This window comes from Hoplias malabaricus, chromosome 1 (genome assembly GCF_029633855.1).
Source record: "Hoplias malabaricus isolate fHopMal1 chromosome 1, fHopMal1.hap1, whole genome shotgun sequence".
In the NCBI taxonomy this organism is placed as follows: domain Eukaryota; kingdom Metazoa; phylum Chordata; class Actinopteri; order Characiformes; family Erythrinidae; genus Hoplias; species Hoplias malabaricus.
Window position 1 is genome coordinate 26,773,754 of NC_089800.1, and position 26,012 is coordinate 26,799,765.

The 26,012-nt window shown below is 40.4% G+C and overlaps 1 protein-coding gene across 1 annotated transcript in view; it reads left to right on the forward strand.

The window, feature by feature from the left end:
* Positions 1-20,096: 20,096 nt before the first annotated feature.
* frem2b (FRAS1 related extracellular matrix 2b) overlaps positions 20,097-26,012 on the forward strand; it is a 92,334-nt gene continuing 86,418 nt past the window's right edge. The window contains exons 1-2 of the mRNA XM_066677534.1: positions 20,097-20,126; positions 20,230-25,234. Of these exons, the coding sequence (XP_066533631.1) occupies positions 20,097-20,126; positions 20,230-25,234 (5,035 nt within the window). The remainder of the gene's footprint in view (positions 20,127-20,229; positions 25,235-26,012) is intronic.

A 26,012-nucleotide genomic window follows, 5' to 3' on the forward strand; every position in this document is an offset into this window, starting at 1 on the left:
TTTGTGCCCTCACACTGGTATAATAATAATAATAATAATAATAATAATAATAATAATAATAATAATAATCATAATCATAATCATTATTGTTTTTATATTTATGATCTCAGAGCTCTTACAATATTAGTACACAGAACAAAGTCACTAAGGGACAAAAAGTAAAATGGTATGCAGCATATGAGCAGTGCTGGCAAAAACTGGCTCCCTCAGTCAGCAGCTCTGGCAGACAGCAATGGTAATGGCAAAAAGTAATGTCACGGCCAGTGTCCTGGGGTCCTGGGTTCGATACTCACCTTGGGACTCTGTCTGTGATGAATTTGGTGCGAATGAAGGTTACATTTTTCAAAATGTACATAAATGCCTTTTAATGAACTCTGTGTTCTCTTGCTTGGTAAAAAAAAAATAATCAAAGTGGAGACATGCTGAGGATACCTGCCTGAAAGTCCCAGACGAAATGTAATTGGTCTTTGCCTGTAAACACTAAGGTTTTCTTTGTGAGTTCACAGTCTTGATGTGTGCCAGAAAAGGATTCTCCATGAGGAGGAGTGGCTCATAATACCTTCCTTTCAAAAATGACCATGCTTTATTTCCTTTCTCCAAACAAGTCCATGTTTAAATGTTTAAGTGACATGTTAAGTTCAAACCGAGATCAAGAGAACATGAATATGATCCTGGCAGTAGTTCTTACTAATGCTTTACTGGTGAGTTGTGCGATGATAAATACCACTTTAGAGATTTTAGAATCAAACAGACCCTAGTGCTGGATGTAGACTGTAACTGCACAGGAAAAAAGGGGGAAGCATTTCTTATCCCGCTGGTGATCAAGACAGCACTTGGGAAATGCCTATGTAAACAGTGGGTATGGTCAGAATTGCCTCTGATGACGAAGTGGATGGATAGACAACTAGCTTGTGTATGATGTTGTCTAATAAGGTACTTACCCCATTATGCAACCTGAAGTATTCTGTATAGAAGTATTCAATTTAGACCAATAGAGCTTAGGACAACTAACAGCACTAAGACTGCTGGTAGGAACATCAGACAAAACTATGCAAGGACAGTCTGATATGTAAATATGGTTCAGTATCAAGGACTAATGAGCCACAGGTGTTTCAGATTTCAGAGGAGGTACAGAGCATTGGGAATAAGCTACTGACTAAACGCAACCTCACACTGAGTGCCACCTGAGATAGAGTGTGGACAGAGAAAAGGTCGACTCAGACAAGCTGCTGATCAGTTGTCTATTTAGTATTCTATTTTCAGCATTCCAATTTAGCTTATTTTTTGAGTGTTGGCAGCAGTCTTAATTACCAACAGTGTCCAGCTGTGGCTGATGCAAGTGCTTAGGGAGGATGTAGATGACTATAATTTTTCTTTCCTGCAGTAGTGAGAAAATACAGCCCTTCATGAGGCACAACTTTATCCGTTTACATCTAGCAAAGGTGTTATAATCAGAGCTTGGGAATTTGACTAGGATTGTTTGAATACAAGGAGATGGGGTAATGTTTTCTTTGCCATAGTGATTGCCATAGTGTCACAGTGATTAAAGTCCCATCTGAATGTACCATGTAAGTTATTTTTATGGACACTGCAATCTTAAACCAGTAAACATTCTAGTTTATAATAATTCAGTGCAAACTGGACTAAGAGTAAATATTCCATCATATCCTAAGGAAAAGCAGTGTAGTTCATTATAGGCACAAAGGCACAAATCAAGTTATTTATTTATTTAGTTAGTTAGTTAGTTTTTGTTCGGGGGTGTTCCGAACTTCACAAGTCCTCCCTAAGATTTTCCTATTTTTTGGATCCTGTGCTATACTGAATTTCACAGATCTGTAAAAAAAAATATTTTCAAATAAACTGTAGGAAGAGAACCTACACTTATTAATCCCATCATCAGTAAACACACACGTGAATGGCTTGGGTGAAGGAGGGACTCTACATTATAATGTCTAGAATTTACACTGTAAAATAAAGTGTTAGCCATATGTCCTTGCGACTTCAGCTCTCCAGCTTATTCATTTACCAGTAATTTTTGTCCGTGTTCAAAGCATTCTCCTCCTTCATCACATTCCACAGCGATATTGCTGTTTGTCTCGTCACAGCTGCCTGGAAGGAAAACCTCTTCACCATCCAGACCCATGGGAAAAGTCAAATTACTGCCTCTAACTCTTATCTTTCATTCAGCTAGTTTGCCTCGCGTGGGAAGAAAACAGAGTACTTACACATGTAATCTGATGAGAAAATATTCCGGTTACTTTTACTGGCTAAAATCCAAAAATGATATTGGGCTATTTTATTTTTTAAATGGAAGTGTAGGTCAGTCGGCTACATGGGAGGTCAGAACTCAATCTGTGCTTTGAGTGTGTCGAGCCTTGAGTACACCTTGGTTTGAACAACCATATGCCAAATCACATTGCAGACAAACATCAAGAGTCTTCCCTATCGGCAGACTCATATCTGTCTCAGTCGGCAGACTCGTCTCAATATTTAAATAACCACTAACTCTTATCAAAACATTTTGAAATTCTGTAAATTGTGTTGGTCTTTGGCTTGAATCTAGCATCTAGTGGTGTTCTCATTAAATAGTATTTGGCCTAATCTCACCTCTGCCTCTGAGAATATATTTCCTTATCAAGATGACAAATCACTTGCTCTGGATAAGAGTGTCTGCTGCCATAAATGTAAATGTACACTAGCAAGACTCCTAACACTGCTTCCTCTACCTCTGTAACATGGTTACACTGTTGGGACTAAGTAAACTGCCACTGAAAGTCAAAAATACATAAATAACTAAAGGCTGCTTTTAGAAATAGAGGCTTGGTCATAAATATAATGCTTTTGCTGAAAATAGCTACTGTACATACAAGCACTTAGTGTCTGATCCAAACTAGAGCCTGCCCTAATCTCTGATATCGTTGGCTATAGGGAAACTCTGTGTCCTGGAGTTGCATCACGGAGCGTGGGAGTTATGAGGGAAGAGGAGAAGCAACACACTCAAAAAATAAGATGTCAGTTCTTACTTCTCGGCTCCTCCTCTGATTGCTCTTGTGTGAGCTGTGAGCAGATGTTTGAAATGACATTTTGTTTCCTGTTAGATCAGCCAAACAGCCATTAACACCACAGGAGCCACTGGTGACCAAGAGCGCAGGCGTTCTCAACGTGTGCACATTTTATATATGCTGTGATATATAGACATAGCAACATGAAATATATCAGGGTTTTTAAATCATGGTGTATGTGTACGTTCTACTGTAGAATTGTGCATAAGTCAAAGACCAATCTTCATGTACCCAACTTCCAGTCCAGAAAATAAATAAACGAATAATAATAAAAAAAATAAGTGCAACCTATGTATTCCCAAGAGTTGGGGGTGGGGACAGATCCTTATCAATACCTTCAATTTCAGCAATGGTCAATGGACAAAACTCAGCTGTTATTGGTTTTATTTGAAACATTTGCCCCATTACATAATCACCTGGTGTGTTTCAGGTCTGCCCTCTGGTGGAAGCCTCCAGTTACAAGTGTAACACATAGGCAAGTAAATGTTATGTTCACAATGCAGATTGTCATCTATGGAAACACATGGCCAAACAGCAAGTATCGGTACACACACACACACACACACACACAGACACACACACACACACACACAATGCCCAGGGAGCCATTAGGGGTTAGTTGCTTTGCTCAAGAACACCTCGGCCTCAGGAATGAGACAGCACTGTTCCTTCACTCCCACCTGCCTACAATTTCCTGCTTGTCATGGGGATCAAACAGGTGACTGTTCAGTCCCAGTCCTGCTTCTCAAACCATTAAACACACCTCTGTGCCCACTGCCATAACATGTTCTATTTTATATCTGTGTTTGGGACTTTTAGTGGAGTGCCTGATGAACACAATTATGCTGTTTACCAGAACACTAATGGTTTTTAATTTCTGTCTGATTATTTGTAGATCTTGTGATTCACACATGTTTCCTCTGGAGGTTTTACTTCTATTCAAAACTCAAGCAATTCAAGAGAGCATCATTTTTTTTCCTGATATCACTGAAAGCAAACGTGGGGAGTCACACACAGAAGCTCATCTGGTCAAGTACAAGTTACAGTATTTACAGCATTAGTGAGCCCTTGTTTAAGGGTGAGGTGTGTGATTATTCATTCATTCATTCATTCATCTGCTGTAACCAAATAACTAGTGTATGCACCCTCCCAGAACCTTTAGATGCTAGGCAGGAACACACCCTGGTCAGGGGCTAGTCCGTCACAGAGCAGCACACATCACGTCAAAACAAGGACATTTCAATGTAACGGCTGATCAGTGTATGTATATGACACTACCCTGCACTCTCTATTGTACACTTAGGCACTGCAGTATAGCACTGAATCTGATAAGTGCTCTTTTTTGTGTGCTTTTTTGTTTGAAGACCACATTTTCTTTCTTTTTTTTCTTTCCAGGATTATATGCATATTATAGAATGCCCTCTTGCTGTTGAATCATGGGTAACTCCTTTGACTGCATAGAAAGTGAGATTCAGCAGATCAGTGCTACAGTGAAGTTACACAATACACTTTCATCAGTATTTATAGCATAGTCTGAGTAACTGCAGACGCAGAACAGTCTGGTTTCAAAGGAACAACTTAACACAACAAAGATAACACTTTCATTACTTATGAAAAGCCTATATTTGTTTGTATTATTGTTCAGTTATTTTTATTTAATTTTATTTATTCACTACACTGTGATACTTTTTCCATATCAACAGCAGCTGAATTCAATTAGGGATTTTTTTTAAATAAAACTGGAACACCTCTAGGCTAACTTGAGGAAAATGAAGAGAATTTGCATTTAAAACTCCAAGCTCAGTTTTCAGTATTTCCTATGTGTTCTGATAGCATTATTCCTATCTCTTATCTATTTACTGTAGATCATTGTTTTCAAGCCTTTCATGACACTGACGTAAACCTACATAAGCATCTACAAAAGCTAATTCCTGCAAGTATTAGTTGCTAAAGCACATTCAACTGTGAAACTGACTGATAAAGGCTATAATGGAAACTGTAACATTTAATAAAACCCCACCCCATGTGTTGTTATCAGGCCTTTTGTTGGCCCCAGGACCATAAGCTGTCATTTACATCTCTATTTATGAATGGCTGGCTCCCAAGGGTCATTTCCTGTCATTTCAGTTTGCAGTTCCTGTGAACAAAATTGAAATGCAATTTGGAAAGGAGCTGTAACCCACAGCTTGCAATGTGTTCCAATAATTTAATAACATTAATCAACACTAATCCTGGAATAGGAACCTCCAGGGCGTGTTCCTGCCTTGCACCCAATGATTCTGGGTAGGCTCCACTGACCCTGAACTGGATAAGTGGTTACAGACAATGAATGAATGAATAAATAATCCTGGAGTATTTGCTGGAGGAAGTGAAAATGAGTTGTACTGATGATGGGTGGACCTCATCAGTGATGAGTTTTAATGGACATCACACGGCTGGGCCATGGACAGTAACAGTGTTCATATTTTCAGAGAAACACATGATATAAGGTTTATAGACGCTTGCATGGCCATGCAAGCCTCGGGCAGCCACTACAGTTTACACCATATTTCTGAAGATTTATAGGCACCTCTTTTAATAATAAAATCAACCACTTTATGGTGCATCCACTAAGAAGAGACGTTCAATTGTTATGAAAAGCATGATATGAGATGCTCTGGAGCAGCTGCCCATGACCCTAAGATTAGTAAACCGTGAGCTAAGTGTTGGCTAGAAGGATTTAAAGGGCTGTGAAATGGTGGAACTGCATTGCCCGCATTACAGTTTTAATCATTAGGATTAGTAAGTGTGATAGTATCCATATAATCACCCAACACCAGTCAGTTCCTGTCCTCACTAATGTTCTTGTTTCATTTGTTATTGCTGCAAATGGGGACAAACTGCCATTAATACCCTTGATTTGAAAAGAAATGTCCTCAAGCTTTAGGCATTAAAATGCACTTAAAACAATCAGGTGTTCCGATTTTACTCATTTTTTTCACCCATCACAGTCATATCAAAGATTATGAGTTTGGCATGTTATATTAAAGGTTAATATCTGATACAGTGTTTTCATAAATGTCTATAATGAAGCACTTTTGCCATTACAGCACCATCTAGTGTCATTTAGCAAAAACACATGTTCCTGACGACAAAAAACATAACATCAGTTATGTGGATGATGGTTGCTTGTCCATCTAAGGTAGCGTTTTTTCTTTTCTCATACATAACATATTATAATTAACTTCCAAATGCAGCTGATTCTGATACTAACTCAGTCATTTTTGGTGTTTGATGTGTTGTCCTCATGCGTGGATTTCCTCCAACACTCCAAACACACATGTTGCTAGGTGGATTGTGAAATTGTTCACAGGTGTGAGTGTGTCAAAGATGGGTGTTGTGCCCTGTGAGGGACTGGTGCTGTGTCTTGGGTGTGTTCCTGCCTTGTGCCCAATGACTGTGGGTAATCTCAGCACCACCTGGGACCTAGAGCAGCATGAGGCAGTTAAAGAATATCAATAATTAATTAATTAATTACTGTAAAATAATCTGTCCTGAAATAGCACCCTCACACAGCGTGACATATATATATATATATATAATTTTTTTAGCAGGTAGGTGTCAAAGTCACACAGCACCAGGGACCTGGAGGTTGTGGGTTTGATTCCTGCTCCGGGTGACTGTCTGTGAGGAGTGTGGCGTGTTCTCCCTGTGTCTGCGTGGGTTTCCTCCGGGTGACTTTCTGTGAGGAGTGTGGCGTGTTCTCCCTGTGTCTGCGTGGGTTTCCTCCGGGTGACTTTCTGTGAGGAGTGTGGTGTGTTCTCCCTGTGTCTGCGTGGGTTTCCTCCGGGTGACTGTCTGTGAGGAGTGTGGTGTGTTCTCCCTGTGTCTGCAGAATTGTGTTTTTATTTGAACGATAATTTAACTGAACACTTATATTTTATAACAATAATAACTGATCATTTATCAATGGTAAAATATAATAGAAATTGGAGTAATAATATCAGTAACAAGTAAAATATAAATGATAAACTAAACTATATATATATATATATCAGAGGCAATTGATCTAAGACTGCAAGGGAAGTTCAGCTTCCCCTAAAATGTCAAATAATAAGTGATCAAATATATACTGTTGTGTGTACATGTCAATGATTAAATATGCACTACAGCGCGCTCAACTTTTGTTCAGAATCAGCTTCTTATCACTGGTAAAGACGCTGCTTTCCTCTCAATCATTCCCTTCACAGTGCTTTAAACAGTGAGGACGCTGAGCGTCCACAGAGTTCAATAGCGAAGCAGCGAAGTGCAGCGAAATGAGACGAGCCATTGGATAAATGCTGGGCTTTGTCCCGCCCATCGGATGCTCAGCGTCTCTGGGGGTCTATGGGGCAGTGGGCTGGCCTCGGCTGGCCCGGACGCTCAGCTTCTGCATGATGATTGTCTGAGGCTGAATCCCTTTTTGATTGACAGCGAAATGAGCGATCCTTTGGTGTAAAGATCCGTGGAAGCATTATATTTTCATTCTGTTCTGAGTTGAACTGGAGACTTTCTTAAACGTCTTTGCGGCATTTTCTTTGTTAAAAACGACTAGCGACAAATTGAGCTTCTATTTCTGGTGGAGTTTTTTGTAGCTGCTTGTGTTTGGAGACTGACTTCTATCACTCTTTCTGACTTCTATCACAGTTTCTGTCCAGCGGGTGCTGCTGAGCCCCTCCACCGTCACAAAGCACTCACAGACGGACACACTTCACATGGGCCAAGGCCGTTTAAGCAGCCTAGCTCTGCTGGCCATTGAGAGGACACTAGTCAAGTCCCTGGAAAAGAAGCCTTGTTGGTACGACAGTGTTACAGATAATTTTCTTGAAAAGGAACGGAGGGTAGAATTTACATATAAATAAACAGACACATTTTATGATGTAGGCCGAAATTGAGCTTCCCCCTCCTTGAAAGACCAGCATCCGCCACTGATATATATATATATATAAACCGACAAAGGACAAAGACTGGGAAAACATGTAGCTCATTTTTAAATGTATCATTTAATAATGTTTGTCAATGTTATCTTATCTTCTTTACATTAAAACCTTTACATTTAAACCTTTAATTAAGACTTATAGCAGACATTGAAAATTAGTCTCTAACAACTAAACAGATATAATTTAAAATATATATTCTTTTTTTTTTCTCTGCCCATGTTCCTCCTACTTTCCTGAAAGTCTCCAAAGTCTATGAACGTAAATATATCCCCTGAGCATCAGAACTCCAGAGGAAGTCCCTGCTGTTTGAAGTCATTTGGCTAATTTAGATCATTTAGATCATTTCCCAAATAACCCTGAGCCCTGTCTTAAAAATGCACTACAGCTCTTCCAGACCCTTTGGAGTAATTTAGCATATGGCATTAAGGCATGATGGAGTATCCCTCTAAGGCTGAGGAACACAGGGAAAGTAACCACACGGGCTTGGTGGTGGATGGATTTAATCTTCCATACAACAAAATCTGACGCCTGGAATCTAGGACATGACAGCTTGGTTTTAACTGTTTCTTTTTAAACTAATATCTGATTACATATACATATATGAACAGTACATTATTTAAATGGGATAAAATAAACCGTTCTGACTTTGCACTGCTTTGTATGTAGAGTGCAGACATTAGAATTGTAGTCCCCCTCATCTGAGTCTCCAATCATAACAGTGGATTTGTGAGAGGATGTAAAGATGAGATTAAACCTAGTAATACAGACAAAATTAGTGCAGAGGAATGAATATGGAGTAAAGCAAACATGGAAAAGAAAGAGAAAGGGCAAAAATTAATGATCTCTTAACACAGACACTGAGCTAGAGTAGTCATCACTTCATAAGGCAGCAGGAAAGCACTTGGGAAACTTGTGAAATGACACCTAAGTCAGCAGTGAGAATAATCAATGTTTTACCAACAAAACCCCAAATGTTTTATAGACTTTTCACCCCTTAAGAACCCACAAAGCCTCTGCTCCAGAGAGTTTAATAGCTGTCTCATACCTACTGTTAAGTCTGCTGGAATGAAACTTGACTTTTGGAGCACTGGGCAAGATTAGTGTTCCAGTCAATTACAGGCGAGCAAAGAATGAGGAGAATATTTTTGTCATTCCAATAATACAGGCGGCAATAGCTATGAGCTGTTAATTTAGCAGAGGTCATCTTTGTGGCCACTATCACCAAGTTTGTTTCTATACAGACTCTTTCTTCCCTGATCAAACGGCAGCTGCTCTAAGCGTGTTTTTAAAGAACAAAGCATTAACAGCTTCTCTTCACTGCACTAGAACAAATGGACATAATATTTGTACAAAACCTCTCCTGAGACTCCTGAGAACCAACCATATAGAGTGAGAACCACATATGAGCAAGTGAGTTCACTTAATAGTATCTGTCCTGCAGATACTCACTTTATGGTACTTAATGAAAACAGGTTATTAACGTCTGGTAAATACCAAGTATTTAATTGGTAAATAATTAGTAAGTAATTCTCTAGTAGCAGATACATAGTAAAGTATCTAAAAATATGACGCATGGATAGCAGTACTTACCCTGAAGTCATGATTAAAAACATATTTATAAACTTAAAATCCACAGAAAGGGACATACATGCTTTTAATTGGACAGCAGAATCACCACAAGACTCCATCCAAATCACAGGGGCCAGCAGAGTCAGGCAAGAGAGAGAGAGAGAGAGAGAGAGAGAGAGAGAGAGAGAGAGAGAGAGAGAGAGAGAGAGAGAGAGATCTCATCTTTGTAATAAACTTGTCTTTTATTTTAAGCATGAATAAATACGTAGGATTTATTTGCATTAAATGCTGTGAAACGTCACCTATCTGCAGCTCTAAATATATTTCTGATTTTACTGTAATTATTTAGAAATGTTAACACTTCCAGTTGTTTTCAGGTACAACAAAGTAGCTAAACAATTTGGTTACCATAGTAACAACATGAAGAAGACAGAGAAAATAAGAAAAATGATCACATTTTTTTCATTTATCAGAAAAATAAAAGAGGATTTTAGACAAGGCGATAGTTACCAGGTGGTCAGATGTAGCCACAGAAAGCTGCATCAGATCATATCCCTTATTTATAGTGTTAATCTAATTCATAGAACCCCAGGAATAATAATAATAATAATAATAATAATAATAATGCATTAATTCATTTTTTGAAAATGGATTTAATCCTGATTAGGGTTGCGTAGTTTCCATAGCCTACCAAATATAATTAGGCACAAGGCTGGAACACACCCTGGATAGGGCACCAGTCCATTGAAAGGGATTGCACCTTCACACCTTCACCTTCAATTTCACACATTTACAAAATCAATCACGCTCTACCATCTGTAGAAACTTCACACACTCAACACTTTAGTCACCCACACACTCTTTCTTTAAAGGTGAACACACACACACACAAACATACACACACACAGTTATCAAAAACAGCTCTTTGCCAAGAATAATTAAAATGCTTGTTATGGAACCAATAGTGTTTTGATCAACTTTATTTTTATCAATGTAATCTAAGCTAATTTATATTGAAGACATTTTGCATAGAACAAGAAAATACTATTTTAAAAATCAACTATTTCTAAGTGAATATTTATTTTCAGGACAACATTTATTACTTTTTTTCTTACACTGCATCTCAGTGCGTTCTAAACCTAAAAGCGATGCAGATGTTTTGTTGTTGTTGCCCTTGGAGCATGGCCTGAGACATTTTAGCAGCACCACCTCAAAGCAAACTTTGTAATGAAAAATGATAACACTCACACAACCTTGTCTGTTTAGCCCACCATGTTTTTCTGCATATGAGCAAGACCCTGGGTTGTGTTAATCTCTTCTTCAATTGTCAGTTCTGTGGCTTTTTGCTGCTTAAAGGTTTAAAAAAATATTTTGGTGTGGAATGTCAGGCCAAGAGAGCCTTACCCTGTCAGTGTAAACAGGTTTAATGGGTGTTTATAGTGCATGTTTGGACATCTTTTTTGTCTCTGAAAAGCTCTGGCATGCTTTTAGGAGAGCACAGGGCCGACTCGTGAAGGACTAAAATGCTCCGGAGGATATCTCAACTAATCCTTAAAGAATGCATTAATTTATCCTCAGAGAAAATCCATTTCTATTCAGCCTTTCATTTTCTATTCCCCTTTGTTCTTCAGCCGGCCAGTTTTACTTAAAGCAATATGTGATAAACAAGGCTTTGTATTCAATATTTATGTAAATATGTTGTTTCATATTCAAGCGCGATGAGTGTGATGTTATTGGGCTATTATCAGATTCCACTATCATTTTCTATTAAATTCCTTCAGTTTTTTGCCTGCTGTTATCGAGTATTAGATATAATCAAGCATTTATATTCAAATGTGTTATTTTGTATGCAACATTCATTTAACCTCTTGGTAACTTTTTTAATCGCTTGTGAAGTCCTAGCTAACAAACGTGAGACACTTCAGGTCCTCACTTGCTGAGCTATATATATATATCGTTATGTCCACAGCATTCAACTCACTCTGGAAGTGTTTGTTGGGACGTTTTGGCATGTTTTGGTTTGGTATCATTTTTTGGGATTGTTTTATGTGTTACTGAGTGTTAGGGTTAGTGGGTGGCTAGTGTGTAGAGAGGAGTGTGTTTGTGTGTGTGTCAGCCAATTTACTGTCATCAATGGTTGTGAGGTATGGGATAAGACTCATTTCTCAACACATGCTCTGTTCCTTTGTTCAATATGTCCTTTTAAAGGGCTCCCTAGAGCAGAATGGCTGTGTTTCTTGACGGCCATCTTTGACGCTACATTGTTATCATTCACTTTGTAAATGTTATCATTACACAGACTATTTTATATTTACCATCATTTCATTGCTGACAGTTTATATCTATATATAATGTCATGAATAGCAAAAAATATTGAGTTTAATTGACCAAAGAGCTGTGTTATTCATGTGAAATATAATTACTGAAGTATTACTGAAATATAAATGAAAGACGGTGTATAAAGCGAACATTGAACATTGAACATGAAACGCAAATGCAACTATATTTTTTCCGCTCAAATACAGCACAGCACACAGCAGCTCTATGGGGACTTTCCATGAGGATTAAATATCTGTTAATATTAATCAATATTAGAACTGACTGTTTACAGATACAGTGTTCTGCATCTTATTGATCTGCAGCAAGCTGTTAAAGAAAATATTATCAGAATACACTTATATTATGGCATATTACGGTCTGGAATAACTTGTTTTATTATATACACGGACACTAAAAATCTGCATCATTTCTCTGGCAAGTACTTTGTTACCCATTCTAATCTTGCAGCTCTGCCTCCTTCACCTCTGCCACGCTGACGTTTGGCCTTGGATAGCTAAGCCTGCTGGCAACAAAAATTGTTTTGACAACTTCAGGGGAAACAGGCCTCCCCCCAGCCTGACCAGGGCAGTGCTCCATCAAAGCCTGCGGTCAGTCGGTGAAGTAATTAACTAAAATAGCACTAATGAGATCAGAGAGGGTTGTGGCCTGCATTGTCACCATGCAGAGCTTTCAGAGGAGAAAATAGACATGATAAGCTCCTCAATTGTTTCAGGGGAGAGACAGACGGACAACTGCAGCGTGTGGTGACCACAGGACCCTGCATTCCGTGAGCGGTCATCAGCAGGAGAGACCACGGCTTACACTGACCTTTACAGTGATTAACTGTACAGCAGTATTGCTAATCATGTTTGCACATATAAGTCTAATGTTAATGATCTAATACACTACACTAACTTTATAAAGTTATATCAAATATGTATCCTATATAAAAACATACCTTATGTTACACTATACTTATATATAATTGCTTCAAGGGTGGCACAGTGGTGCAGCAGGTAGTGTCGCAGTCACACAGCTCCAGGGACCTGGAGGTTGTGGGTTCGAGTCCCGCTCCGGGTGACTGTCTGTGAGGTGTTTGTTGTGTTCTCCCCGTGTCCGTGTGGGTTTCCTCCGGGTGCTCTGGTTTCCTCCCATGGTCCAAAAACACACATTGGTAGGTGGATTGGTGACTTGAATGTGTGTGTGTTGCCTTCACAGGACTGGTGCCCCCTCCAGGGTGTATTCCTGCCTTGTGCTCAATGATTCCAGGTAGGCTCTGGATCCACCGTGACCCTGAACTGGATAAGCATGCAATGTTACAGCAGACAGTTGTTTGCACTTGCTCTTGCTTTATTTTAAGCTGCTGTTGTAAACATAAGTTTGATGGCCATCCGTATGTAGTCCTGCTGTCTTGTTGATGGCTTGAAGAAACACAATTCATTCTGATGTATACAAGTTATACTGAGGACTGACAATAAAGACACTTGACTTGTCCTGACTAACTAACTTAGTTTCATTTGTAGTAAATCAGTACACCCAGTCCTGAATATGAGTTTGGGGATGGGTTGGGCAACTGTGCACATTTAAAATTCCAAGGATCAAAAATTCTACTGCGCAGGATTAATTTGGACAATGAGAGACTGTAAAAAATGTCTGCACCTATGTTTCTGATGTTTATGTAAATGTATATGACCATTTCACAATCCCATTTACCTCTTATAGCACTTACTCAATAATGTCTGCTGTGAATTGTGAACGTTACACAATCCATGGAAGGGCTGTGGAAACCCTTTACTGAGGATGATCTTGAAGGCGGAAAAAAATCTGGACGGGGAGAACACACTCAAACCCCTCATAGACCTTCACCCAGAGCGAGGCTCGAACCAACAACCCCAGGGTCCTGGAGCTGTGTGACAGCAACATTACCTGCTGCACCATCATGCTGCCTAATGTGTTTATTAGCCTATACTTAAAAGAATATACAACACTTAGATTAAAAAATAACCTGATGGTCTGATAAAAAGTTTTTTGTTTCCAAAAAACAAATAGTTTTACTGTCTTTATTTATTGGTTCTTACTTCCAGGTCAAAAGTGATAAAACCACTGGATATCATTATTTCTTCATTTTAAAAAGCAACAGCAGAAACACTGTATAATGGTCACATCATAATGGTCACCACATAATGGTCACATCTGACCCTGGCCCTCTGTTCTTGATAATAAATTTGTTTTCATTGCTTAGTCAAGGTAACCCAGATGGCCCTATGAGATGTATGCTCATGAATGTGATTCCATCAAGGCCGGTCATCACTTCCAGTGACCTCTGGGGTAGCTATTGCCAGTCTGAGTGTAATGAAGAAATCAGGTGGAGTCAGCACAGAAAAATTACACATTGTCTTTCACTGTTTACCTTTTGTCAGAAACATAAAGGTTCTAAGATTCTCATAAATAAGCCAGTTTCCTTTGGAAACTTTCTCTCTCTGCATGGAGTTATTCATTTCCTGTTTATCACTTTATTATTAGTTTGATTAGTCCAACAGCCAGCTGTGGCAGGTAGCACATGCTAATTACAGGCAAGTATAGGCACAGATTCATTATACAGAGAAAATAAGCATGCTCTAAATGCTCCACACAAACCAATTAGTTGTGTAAATAATACAATTCATAGTACAGTGTGTTATATGTAACAATAGTATGAGACACTGCAATATGTTACTGGAAAAAACAATCAACACAATGCTTTCTTTTATACTATGTTACCCCTGTCACTGTTAAAAAAACATTCAAGGAAGACATTAAATATTACAATATTAAAGTTCTTTTTCTCATCAGCTGTTTGGCGGAGAGGCCAGGAGAGAGAGAACGACTGAGACAGTTTTTGAAGATGGGGTGATTAGGGAGCCAGAATTGTTCACAGTGCTAGATTTAGCAGGAAATCAATGTAAATGGATCTTCTCCAAGAATCTTTTATGACCAGAGATTCAAGACCTCTGCTTTATGTCTCATCTAAAGGATGGTGCTATATATTCAGTACAGTGTCCCTGTCACTGCACTCAGGCTTTGGGATCCTCACAGATCATATAGGGACAACGCCCCCTGTTGGGCCCACCAATACAACCACTAGCAGGCACCTAAACTGTCCTAGATCTCATGCTACTGGGCTTGGTTCCAGTGGACTGGCATGTTCTGATGTTCACGTGCATGGTGTCATTGATAGTGCCCCTTGTGGAGCATTTCCTAAAAATGTGTGAGTATCTAAAAAAAAAAAATTTCTATTATTTTCTTTTGTGTGTGTGTGTGTGTGTGTGTAATCAATACCAAAAGTATTCCTTATATTATAATTTGTTGCACTTCATTCATTAATTCAGTCATTCAGTCAGTCGTTCTCGAATTACAGGTACAGTTAAAAGAGAATGTTCTCTAGGGAACTAACCGTAGATAGTTTTTAGTGTCTTTCAAAAGTGTTTTAAAAGTGTTTAAAGTAACCTTTATCACAGTGTATTTTGCCGGAATTAACAACAAGATAAAATGCAGTAAAGCTTAAATTATGCATAGAGTAAGGATTTATTTGCATATCACTGAAATAACCACAGTGGGCGCTTCTGCTGTCAAAAGACAAAAACCCTGTGTTGAGAAAACGATCAGCTTCGCAGGATGGGTGCTTTCTTCCTGTAACAAAATGGCATTGAAGAGTTATCTGTAGATCATAAATTTAGATTAAAAGACATAGGAACAAAGCAATAATTATGGGAATGTACGATGAAGACGGATGGAGCCCAGATAACGTCTGGTCTGCAGTGTTATGGAGAGGATGGTGGAATGCTCTGAGTCACACTTTAATTGAAGGTTGGGATCAGTTTGTTGAGACGGATGGCGTTGGGTATCAACAGATTAGACAAATTACTTTCTGTCAAAGTTGTGTTAAAGTTTAATCTTTGGGCTGTATTCCAAAGTAAATGTGTATTTTAAGGACCCACTGCACAAACTGGATTAAGAAACAACAAGAAAACCCATTATGGACTATAAGATGTGTCTCTTTGTAGTTATCTGTATGGAAGGGTAAAGTACAGACCACAATAGTTGATTACTGTCTGATCCTCAGGGAACATCTGCAGTGGTTTCAAAACATCTGATTTATTTTGCAGTGAGGGTAGAACATGGATATTTAGGTGTTTCCAACAGTAATGTGTTTTACTCTCTCATTAGGCTTGGCTACACGGTGTGTTTATGACCATTTTTGTCTGAAATCAGAACCTTTCTGCAGTTCCAGGAAAGCATTACACATCTGACTATTGCTGTGAGGATATGATTGCAGTAAATACATTTGTGGGGTCAGGTACTGATGTTGGAGGATTAGTTGTGGCTCTTATCACTCTCAAAGCTATTGAATGTTCCACTAATCCACAGTCCAGTGATGAGAAGTTTGGAATTTCTACAGAGATTGTAAAAGGTAATCATTCATTCATTCATCACCTGTAAATGCAGGCAGGAACACACCCTGGACAGGGCACCACACACTCACTCAGTCACTCTTACACTCAAAGCTGTGGCACCAGTGGGCACTTTCACTCAGCTAACCCCGCTACCAACAGGTGATTTTGGACTATGGGGGTGAACCAGAATACCCGGAGGAACCCACACATACAAGGAGAACACAACAAAACTGGGTGGCACGGTGGCGCAGCAGGTAGTGTCGCAGTCACACAGCTCCAGGGGCCTGGAGGTTGTGGGTTCGTTTCCCGCTCCGGGTGACTGTCTGTGAGGAGTTGGTGTGTTCTCCCCGTGTCCGCGTGGGTTTCCTCCGGGTGCTCCGGTTTCCTCCCACAGTCCAAAAACACACGTTGCAGGTGGATTGGCGACTCGAAAGTGTCCGTAGGTGTGAGTGTGTGAGTGACTGTGTGTGTGTCTGTGTTGCCCTGTGAAGGACTGCCGTCCCCTCCAGGGTGTATTCCCGCCTTGCGCCCGATGATTCCAGGTAGGCTCTGGACCCCCCCGCGACCCTAAATTGGATAAGCGGTTACAGATAATGAATGAAAAATGAATGAACACAACAAAACTGCTCACAGGCAGTGACCCAAGGACAGAAGCGAATCCAGGACCCTGAGACTCAGAAGCTGTGTGTTAGTATCACTACCTGCAGTGCCACTGAGCTGCTCAAGAGCTGCTCAACAGATGGAACATTGTATATTTGGAAACATAGTGTGTATTAAATGTCTCACAGGCAACAAGGAAACAGGCAATGAATATGATCATTTTTAACAATGCTGCAGAATAAAAGAGTAACACTGCAGCTGTGGACTGAAGAGTGTCCAGTTTGTTGCAGTACCAAAATTGCCTCATGCCTCTTGGCATAGAGATTAACTTAAGAAGCGCTGGCGGTCCAGGACTGGGGGAGATGTGGTGATAAATCACAAGACTACACAATAGGTCTGTAAATCAGACCAGGCCTACGCTAATCTTCTGAGACTGAATCAAACCATGGCTGTCGACAGCATGGAATTCTGGGAGGATTTAAGGAAACCTTTCTTTTCTTATGAAACTGCTAGATGCTAAATCATTTAAAAAAATAATGAATAGCTCTTTCTTTGTGCAGCAGTGAATAAGTCATACAGAATTAAATAATTAAATAAATAAATAATAAAATAACATTGGGGTGTGAATTGCTTGTGTGAAATTGTTCACAGTTGTGAATGTGTGTGTGACTGGGTGAGTGGTTGATATTGTCCATGGGTGTGAGTGTGAGAGTGACTGGGTGAGTGTGTGATGCCCGGTGAAGTATTGACACCTTGTCCAAGGTGATTTCAAGCCTTGCACCCAATGATTTAAAGTATGCTCTGGTACAACTGTGACCTTGAACATCATGAAAACATTACAACAAATGCATTTATATATGTGCTTTCATTCAAATCTTATCTGGCTAACTTTTTATTTCTTGATTTTCAGATAACATGATGATGGTGAGTGTAGGTGTATAGTGAGCCAAATCAGTGAAAATTGTCTTGATGTTAAGGGCACTGTAATAGAATCATGTATTTCTCCTCTGCCCACAGATGAAATCCAGTGGAGAAGTGGAACACAAAACCCAGAAATAGCGTCCATCTTGGGCTGTTTGTGACTGTTTAGATGAGATATGGATAACAGCATAAAGAAAACAGTCTGTCAGATTCAAAGCCAGTTATAACAGAACTAGTGATGTGTTTATAGTGCTACTGATTATGAAAAATCACCAAGTGAAATGAGAAGTACATTTTCTTAGAAGCATTATTTCATATCAAGATGATATGGTGTTCTTGTGTTTACAACAAGGTATTAATAATTGTCATTCACTAGAACAGGCATGGCTGCTTTTTAAATTTATATTATAAGATTAAAAATGATCAAATGCTTGTCCAACTTTTAGGTATTTTTTCTGATATCATGGGGTAAACTCATTCGCTAAAGTTACAGCATCTCTTCTTCATTGAAGAAAGATCTCTAGTTGATTGAACATTGCTGTGAAGATTTTAGGTACATCAGGTTAGGTACTGATTGTGTTTAATTAGTTCTAGATCACAAATGCAACTCCAGTTCACGAAGGTACTGGATAGTTCTCCATTAATTCACATTCACATTTACTGATTTACTAATTAACTCCACAGACCAAAATTTTGGATTTGTAATATTGTTTCTTTATATTGCTAACATTGTCTTTTGTGTATATATATATATATATATATATATATATATATATATATATATATATATATATATACAAATAATATTGATAATCTCTTTACATTCAGCACCTGTCCCCATTCCTCATGCCCCTGCCAGGAGCCCCCACAAAGAGCTGTGCATAACTTATCACTCAATAAAACACATCACATGTGCAGAGTACAGTATGGAAATATTTGACCTAAATAATTGGAATGCCTCTGTTGATACAGTTCCATTTCAATAAAATGCTGAGACTGTAGGTAAAAATTATACTAACTTAAAATTGCAGACTGGAAGGACATAAGAGGAGACAGTCTTTCTGCATCTTGAACAGTCTGAGCGGTTTTCTGTAGCTTTGTCTGTGAGTACAGTGATTGATATTAAGTGATGATACTGATTAAAATGTCGATGATATTAAACAATATGTTTACAACAAAGTGTCATTCCACACATGGATTTGAGCCAAACTTGTCCACAACCAATCACTTAAAAAGAAAGCAATTAACACTAACAGTGACAATAATAACATTGTGCAAAGACTTTGGAAACATTGTCATATGAAATTGGTCATATTTTCTAGATGAGAATACAATTTAGTTCAGAGTTTCTGTGTAAGTGCTGAGTATCATTTCATTAATTCAATCCATTCATTAATTTTCTGTATTGTATATATTTTTTTATCCTGTTCACGATTGCCAGTGGGTCTAGAATCACTGGGTACAAGGCATGAATAGAAGATGTAATTGAATGGGGGTTGTGGGGGAGTGGTTGGTGGTGGTGGTGGTGGGGGGGGGGGGGGTGCGCCTGCCTAAACATTCACACGTATCTCTCACATAGAGTGTACTTTCTTTTTCTAGCAGTAGGGGGAGCTGAAGCATCGAGCAATGAACCCCCACAGCGTCAAATAAATAAATAAATAAAGAAAACAAACAAAAAAAGAAAAACATACACTTACTCTTCAACTGATTGTCAATGGTTATTTAAGTTTAAACTGTTTATTTCTGTTTCTTAATGTGAGTTTTTAATTATTATTTATATTTAATGTTTAGGAACAGAATAAATATATATATTAAAAATAGAACTATTTTTTTTAATTATTTTTTTTACTTTCAAATATTGTTACTATTTACTACCAGCACAACTACTACTACTACTACTACTACTACTACTGCTACTATTACTACTACTACTACTACTAATAATAATAATAATAATAATAATAATATAAGCATGCAAAATAATGTATATTTCGAGTGTTTTTATTGTGTAATTTTCTCTCTCTCTCTCTCTCTCTCTCTCTCTCTCTCTCTCTCTCTCTGTCTCTCTCTCTCTGTGTGTGTGTGTGTGTGTGTTTTTGATGTGCCCCGCCTCCCATTGTGACGGAGCTTTGGTGCCCCAATCACAAGTTGCAGAGCGCAGTCCGGCGTTTGCTCTACGCCAATGGAGATCATATGGGGCACGGCCTCCGTAGTCCCGCCCCCGCTCTCGGAGCATGAAGTTGCTGCAGGAGCGCAGCGGCGGGGTTTGAGAGAATGGTGAAGCCGCTGAGATTAGAGGCGTGGAGCAGCTTTCAGTAACACGCCGCTTTTTCGCCACTAACTTTTCACGCTCTGGATCTCTCTCAGCTCGGCTTCCACATGGAGAACAGCAGCCTCTTCGTGTGTTTGTTTCTGACCGCACTGACGCTAATGCACGGCACCCGCGCGCAGCTTTTTGACAGCTTCGGACTAAGCTATGGTCTGAGATCTGAACTCTCTGAGGATGCCATTCTCGTGGCCAACAATGGAATACGAGTTCCTTTTGGCAGGTCAGTTTTCATTGATCCTGTTAATGATCTGGTCATTCAGGTCCAGCCTGGTGACAAGTGCACTTTGACAGTTCTGGATAATGACCCTTTGTCCCAGAGACCCGGGCAGCTGTCCCCTAAAAAGTTCCCATGTGAATTCGGCCCCAACGATGTGAAGTACTCACACTTTGGATCAAGAAGCCCGTCCAGAGACAGAGTCCGGCTCCAGCTGCGGTACGACACCCAGAGCCACACTGTAATCATACCCTTCATGATGGAGGTGGAGGTGGTCTTCACTCAGCTGGAGATCCTTACGAAAAACATGCCCCTGACTGTGGACAAGCTGCTTGGACTCAGTAACCCCATTGACAAGAAAATCCTGGAATTCACTTATGACAGGAATGTGTATCAATGCAAAGTGACCTCTCTAGCCAGCGTCAGTACTCTGCCCAGGTACGGAAAGCTCATAGATGAAGGCAAACTGAGCAAAATGATTGACTGTGATGAATTTGTCAGACTCAATATCCGTTATCAGCACACATTTGCCCACCGCTCTCCAAACCGAGATTACATCCCCATGTATGTGGAGCTCCAAGACAAGGAGAGTAACATCATAAAACAGGAGTTTTTCCAGATTATGGTGCGCATCAAAGAAGGGGAGGAAAACACTGCTCCGAAGCCCAGCTTTGTGGCAATGATGATGATGGAAGTGGACCAATTTGTGATGACCGCCATAACTTCAGATATGCTCGCTGCCGAGGATGTGGAATCCACACCTGACAACTTGATCTTCAACATCACCTCCCCTCTGTCTTTCGAGGAGGGCTACATTGTTAGCACAGATGACAGGAATCTGCCTATCACCTCCTTTTATCAGGGAGATCTGAAGGATCTCAAAATAGCCTATAAGCCCCCATCTGTGGACTCGGACAGTGAGCGAATTTTCCAAATTGAATTTGTTGTGGTAGACACAGAGGGGGCCGTCTCGGACCCCTTTGCTTTCATGATCGTGGTTAAGCCCATGAACACTTTGGCGCCTGTTGTGACTCGAAACACAGGACAGCTGCTCTATGAAGGCCAGTCCAGACCGCTGTCCAGCTCCCAGAACCTGCAGATTAGTGATGAGGACAATTTAGATGATGTGAGAGTCACGGTGATAGATGGACTGAGGCATGGGGCGCTGACTGTGCTGGGATCTACCAGAAAATTCTTCACAGCGGCTGATCTGGATCTGGGCTCTGTCATCTACCAACACGATGGCAGTGATACCTACAGCGACAATATCATTTTCCGTATGACGGATGGCAAACATGAGGTGGAGTTCCTCTTCCCCATCACGGTGGTGCCAACTGATGATGAGCCACCAATCATCAACGCTAACACAGGCTTAGTGCTTTTCAAAAACCAGATGATGCCTATCTCTGCTTTAATGCTCAGCGCTGCTGATATCGACTCTGAGGACTCAACCATTAAATTTATCATTGAGCCTCCGTTCTCCACTATAGGGGAGGTGCTGCTCCGTCAGTCTGACGCACCAGAGGATCCATCCACGTGGAGGTTCAATTCTGAAGATGAAATGTACGAGAAAGCAGTGACGGAGTGGCTCCAGGAGGACATTACAGATGGGAAGCTGTTCTATAGACACGTCGGGCCTCACAATACTGAAGTCATAATGGATCAGTTCGTCTTCCGAGTTCAAGATGACAATGACCCACCAAATGAGTCAGATCCAAGCTCGTTTGTGATCAAAATTCTCCCCATTGATGACATCCCACCTGAGCTTTACCCTGGCACCACCTTGCAGCTGACAGTCCATGAATACCAGCTCACGTTCTTTCGCAAGAAATACTTACGCTACACGGATTTGGACTCTGAAGACCGAGATTTAAAATATATCATCACTCAGCCACCAACAGACACAGATACCAACAGCCCAGGGATACTAGGGACCATAGTTTTGACTGAGAGTCCTAATACAGAGGTCACAGAGTTCACCCAAGCACAGATCAATCACCATAAGATAGCATACAAGCCTCCAGACCTGGAGTTGGGAATTACACCACATGTAGTGGAGTTCCAGTATACAGTGGAAGATACAGCTGGGAACAGTGTTGATGGATCGTTTACCATTTTCCTGCAGCCTGTCGATAACAAGCCCCCTCAGATCACCAACACTGGCTTCACTGTGCTGGAAAGAGGAACACACATCATCACACACTCTGAGCTTCATACTACTGACCCAGACACAGACAGCACAAAGATATCCTTCACCCTCACCCAGCCTCCGCTTCACGGTCACATCAAGTACACCTTCACAGTCCTCACCAAAGGGGACTCTTTCAATGCTCAAGATATTTCTAATGGTAGAATATCCTATATTCACAATGGAGAAGAGTCAACCAGTGATTTCTTTCAACTGGACGTGAGCGATGGTGTCCATGTGGTTACTATTACTATCAAGATATCTGTAAAGCCTATTGATGATGAGACCCCAACCATCAGCCTTCCAGAAGGCACTATCGGCTCCTACATTGACGTTTTGGAGAATGGAGCTACAGAGATCACAACCAATGTGATCCAAGGACGAGATGAGGACACTGATGACCTCCGGCTGACCTTTATAGTGGAGGACCCCCCAGTGTTTGGTGAAATACTGCTCAATGGGGTTCCCTCCAATAGGTTTACTCAAGCAGACATCATCAGTGGCTTAGTGGTATACGCTCACACAAGTGGAGAAATCGGCCTCACTACAAAAGAGGACTACTTCAACCTGACACTCACTGATATGTCTGATGAGTGGACAGTAGGAGGCAATAAAATCAAGGGTGTTCGAGTGCAGGTAACCATTCTGCCAATAGACAGCCAAGCCCCTGAGGTGTTTGTAGGCCCACAGTTCAGCGTCATTGAAGGAGAGAAAAATGTCATTCAGATATTGCACATAAGTGCAGATGATATTGACACTCCCAGTGATGACCTTTTGTGTACAATCATCGTCCAGCCCACTTCAGGCTACTTGGAGAACATTTCCCCTGCTCCAGGCTCTGAGAAATCCAGGTCAGGGATTGCTATCAGTGCCTTCACCATCAAAGACATCAAGCAAAACCATATCTATTATGTACAAAGCATTCACAAAGGAGTGGAGCCGGTCGAGGACAGGTTCACTTTCAGATGCTCGGATGGCATCAATTTCTCAGAGAGACACTTTTTCCCTATTGTGATCATTCCATCCAATGATGAAAAGCCAGAGATCCACATGAGGGAGTTTGTGGTGATGGAGGGCATGAATGTTGTCATTGACACTCCCATTTTAAATGGCATTGATGGAGATGTTCCAACAGATGAGCTGACTTTTATTATCACCAAACCCCCTAAACATGGCTTTATTGTTAATCAGCTGACCTCTGGAACTCTTCCTGTGACTAATTTTACTCTAGACCAGATAAGAGAGGCCTCTAGTATTGTTTATGAACACGATGATTCAGAAACCACAGAGGACGGTTTTGTTGTCCTGCTCACAGATGGTAAATTCACAGTGGAGAAAACAGTCATCATTATGGTTATCCCAGTGGATGATGAAACACCAAGGATGGCAATTAATGACGGCCTTGAAATTGAGATCGGAGACGTCAAAATAATCAGCAACAAAGTTTTGAAAGCCACAGACTTGGATTCGGAGGACAGTACATTAACTTATATCATCCGTTATGGTCCCAATCAAGGCATTTTACAAAGGAGAACGCCATTGGGAACACTGGAAAACATAACCATTGGAATGAATTTTACACAAAATGAAATTGACCAGAGCTTGATCATGTACTTCCACAACGGACAAGAAGGAATTCGTGACCTCATCAAATTTGATGTCACTGATGGCATCAATCCACTGATTGACAGGTATTTCTACATAACAGTAGGTGGAATTGACATGGTGTTCCCTGACGTTGTTAGCAAAGGCGTCTCTCTGAAAGAAGGTGGAAGGGTGACCTTGACCACTGACCTGCTCAGCACCAGTGACCTCAACAGTCCCGACGAGCATTTGGTCTTCACCATCACTCGTGCTCCTACGAGAGGTCATCTGGAGTGTACGGACACCCCTGGCATGCCCATCACTACTTTCACTCAGCTCCAGCTAGCGGGCAACAAAATCTACTACATCCACACAGCTGATGATGAGGTGAAGATGGACAGCTTTGAGTTTGAGGCGACGGATGGCTACAACCCGGTCTTTCGCACCTTCCGAATATCTATAACAGACGTGGACAATAAAAAACCTGTGGTCACCATTCACGGGCTGGTGGTTAATGAGGGTAAAAACAAGCTAATCACCCCTTTTGAATTGACTGTGGAGGACCGTGACACTGCTGACCGTCTCCTGAAGTTCACCATCACCCAGCTGCCCATCCATGGTAAGATTCTCTTTAATAATACAAGGCCGGTCACTACTTTCACCAAGCAGGACCTGAATGAGAACATGATCAGCTATAAGCATGATGGAACCGAGTCTGCATATGACACCTTCTCCTTCACGGTCACTGATGGAACGCATACAGACTTTTACGTCTTCCCTGACACGGTTTTCGAAACCCGCAAGCCACAGGTGATGAAGATCACCATTCTTTCTGTGGACAATGGAATCCCACAGATTGTGGTCAACAAGGGTGGTACGTTACTGCGAACACTGCCCACTGGTCACCTGGGGTTCCTGATCACCAGTAAATCCCTGAAGGCAGAGGACAGAGACACTCCATATGGAGCAGTGACTTTTAGGGTCACTATTGGGGCACAGCATGGATATCTCATCAACATGGGCAGAGGAAACGCCACCATTACTACATTCACACAAGGTAAAATTATTATTTATTTATTTACTTTAACTGCATCAGATGCAGCGGCACTCATTTCTTATGAGTTTGAGAAAATGAGATTTCTTTTTTTTTGGTAATGAAATGACTAGCTGTAGAGAAACAGAATGTTTCAGAGTGTTACAGGGGTGGTGATAGGAACCAGTTATCTGAAAATATTTAAAATCCTCCTCTTGCAAAGGTATCACATGAAACATAGGAATGTGTTGCCTAGAGCCTGAGACATTGTTTTGCATTAGTTTTGAGTTGAGCTTTCCACCTAAAATGTATTTTAAAGCAGTCATTCCTGGCAGGGAAGTACATGCCTGGGCATGAAAGGCAAAATACACCCCCCTCCCAACCCAATTCATATTTAATATATTTCCTGTTATTAGCATCTATATAAAACACACAAAACGCATGTTTTATGGTGTTACATAGGTAAATATGCTAACTGTTTATTTTTTTTTAATTTTTGAAAAAATGTTGTAGACATAGGGGCCCTTAGCTCCTGTAAATCACTGCAAAATAAATCAAAATGTGTGACTTTCTCTACATTTAATAATGTCATATCATATCCCTTTGAATGTCTTTGTTTACAACTCAAGGATTCAATTATTCAGAAATGTACAAATCAGTACATGTCCTCTTTAACTCAAGGCTGTGAGGAACAAATCTTCAGATTCCTGAGCATCTTTTGAAAACACATTCTGAAACCTTGTACAATTCCTCGTCTCTTTCATGAGGCAGGATAACCTCTAAAAGACAAATGTAATGTGCA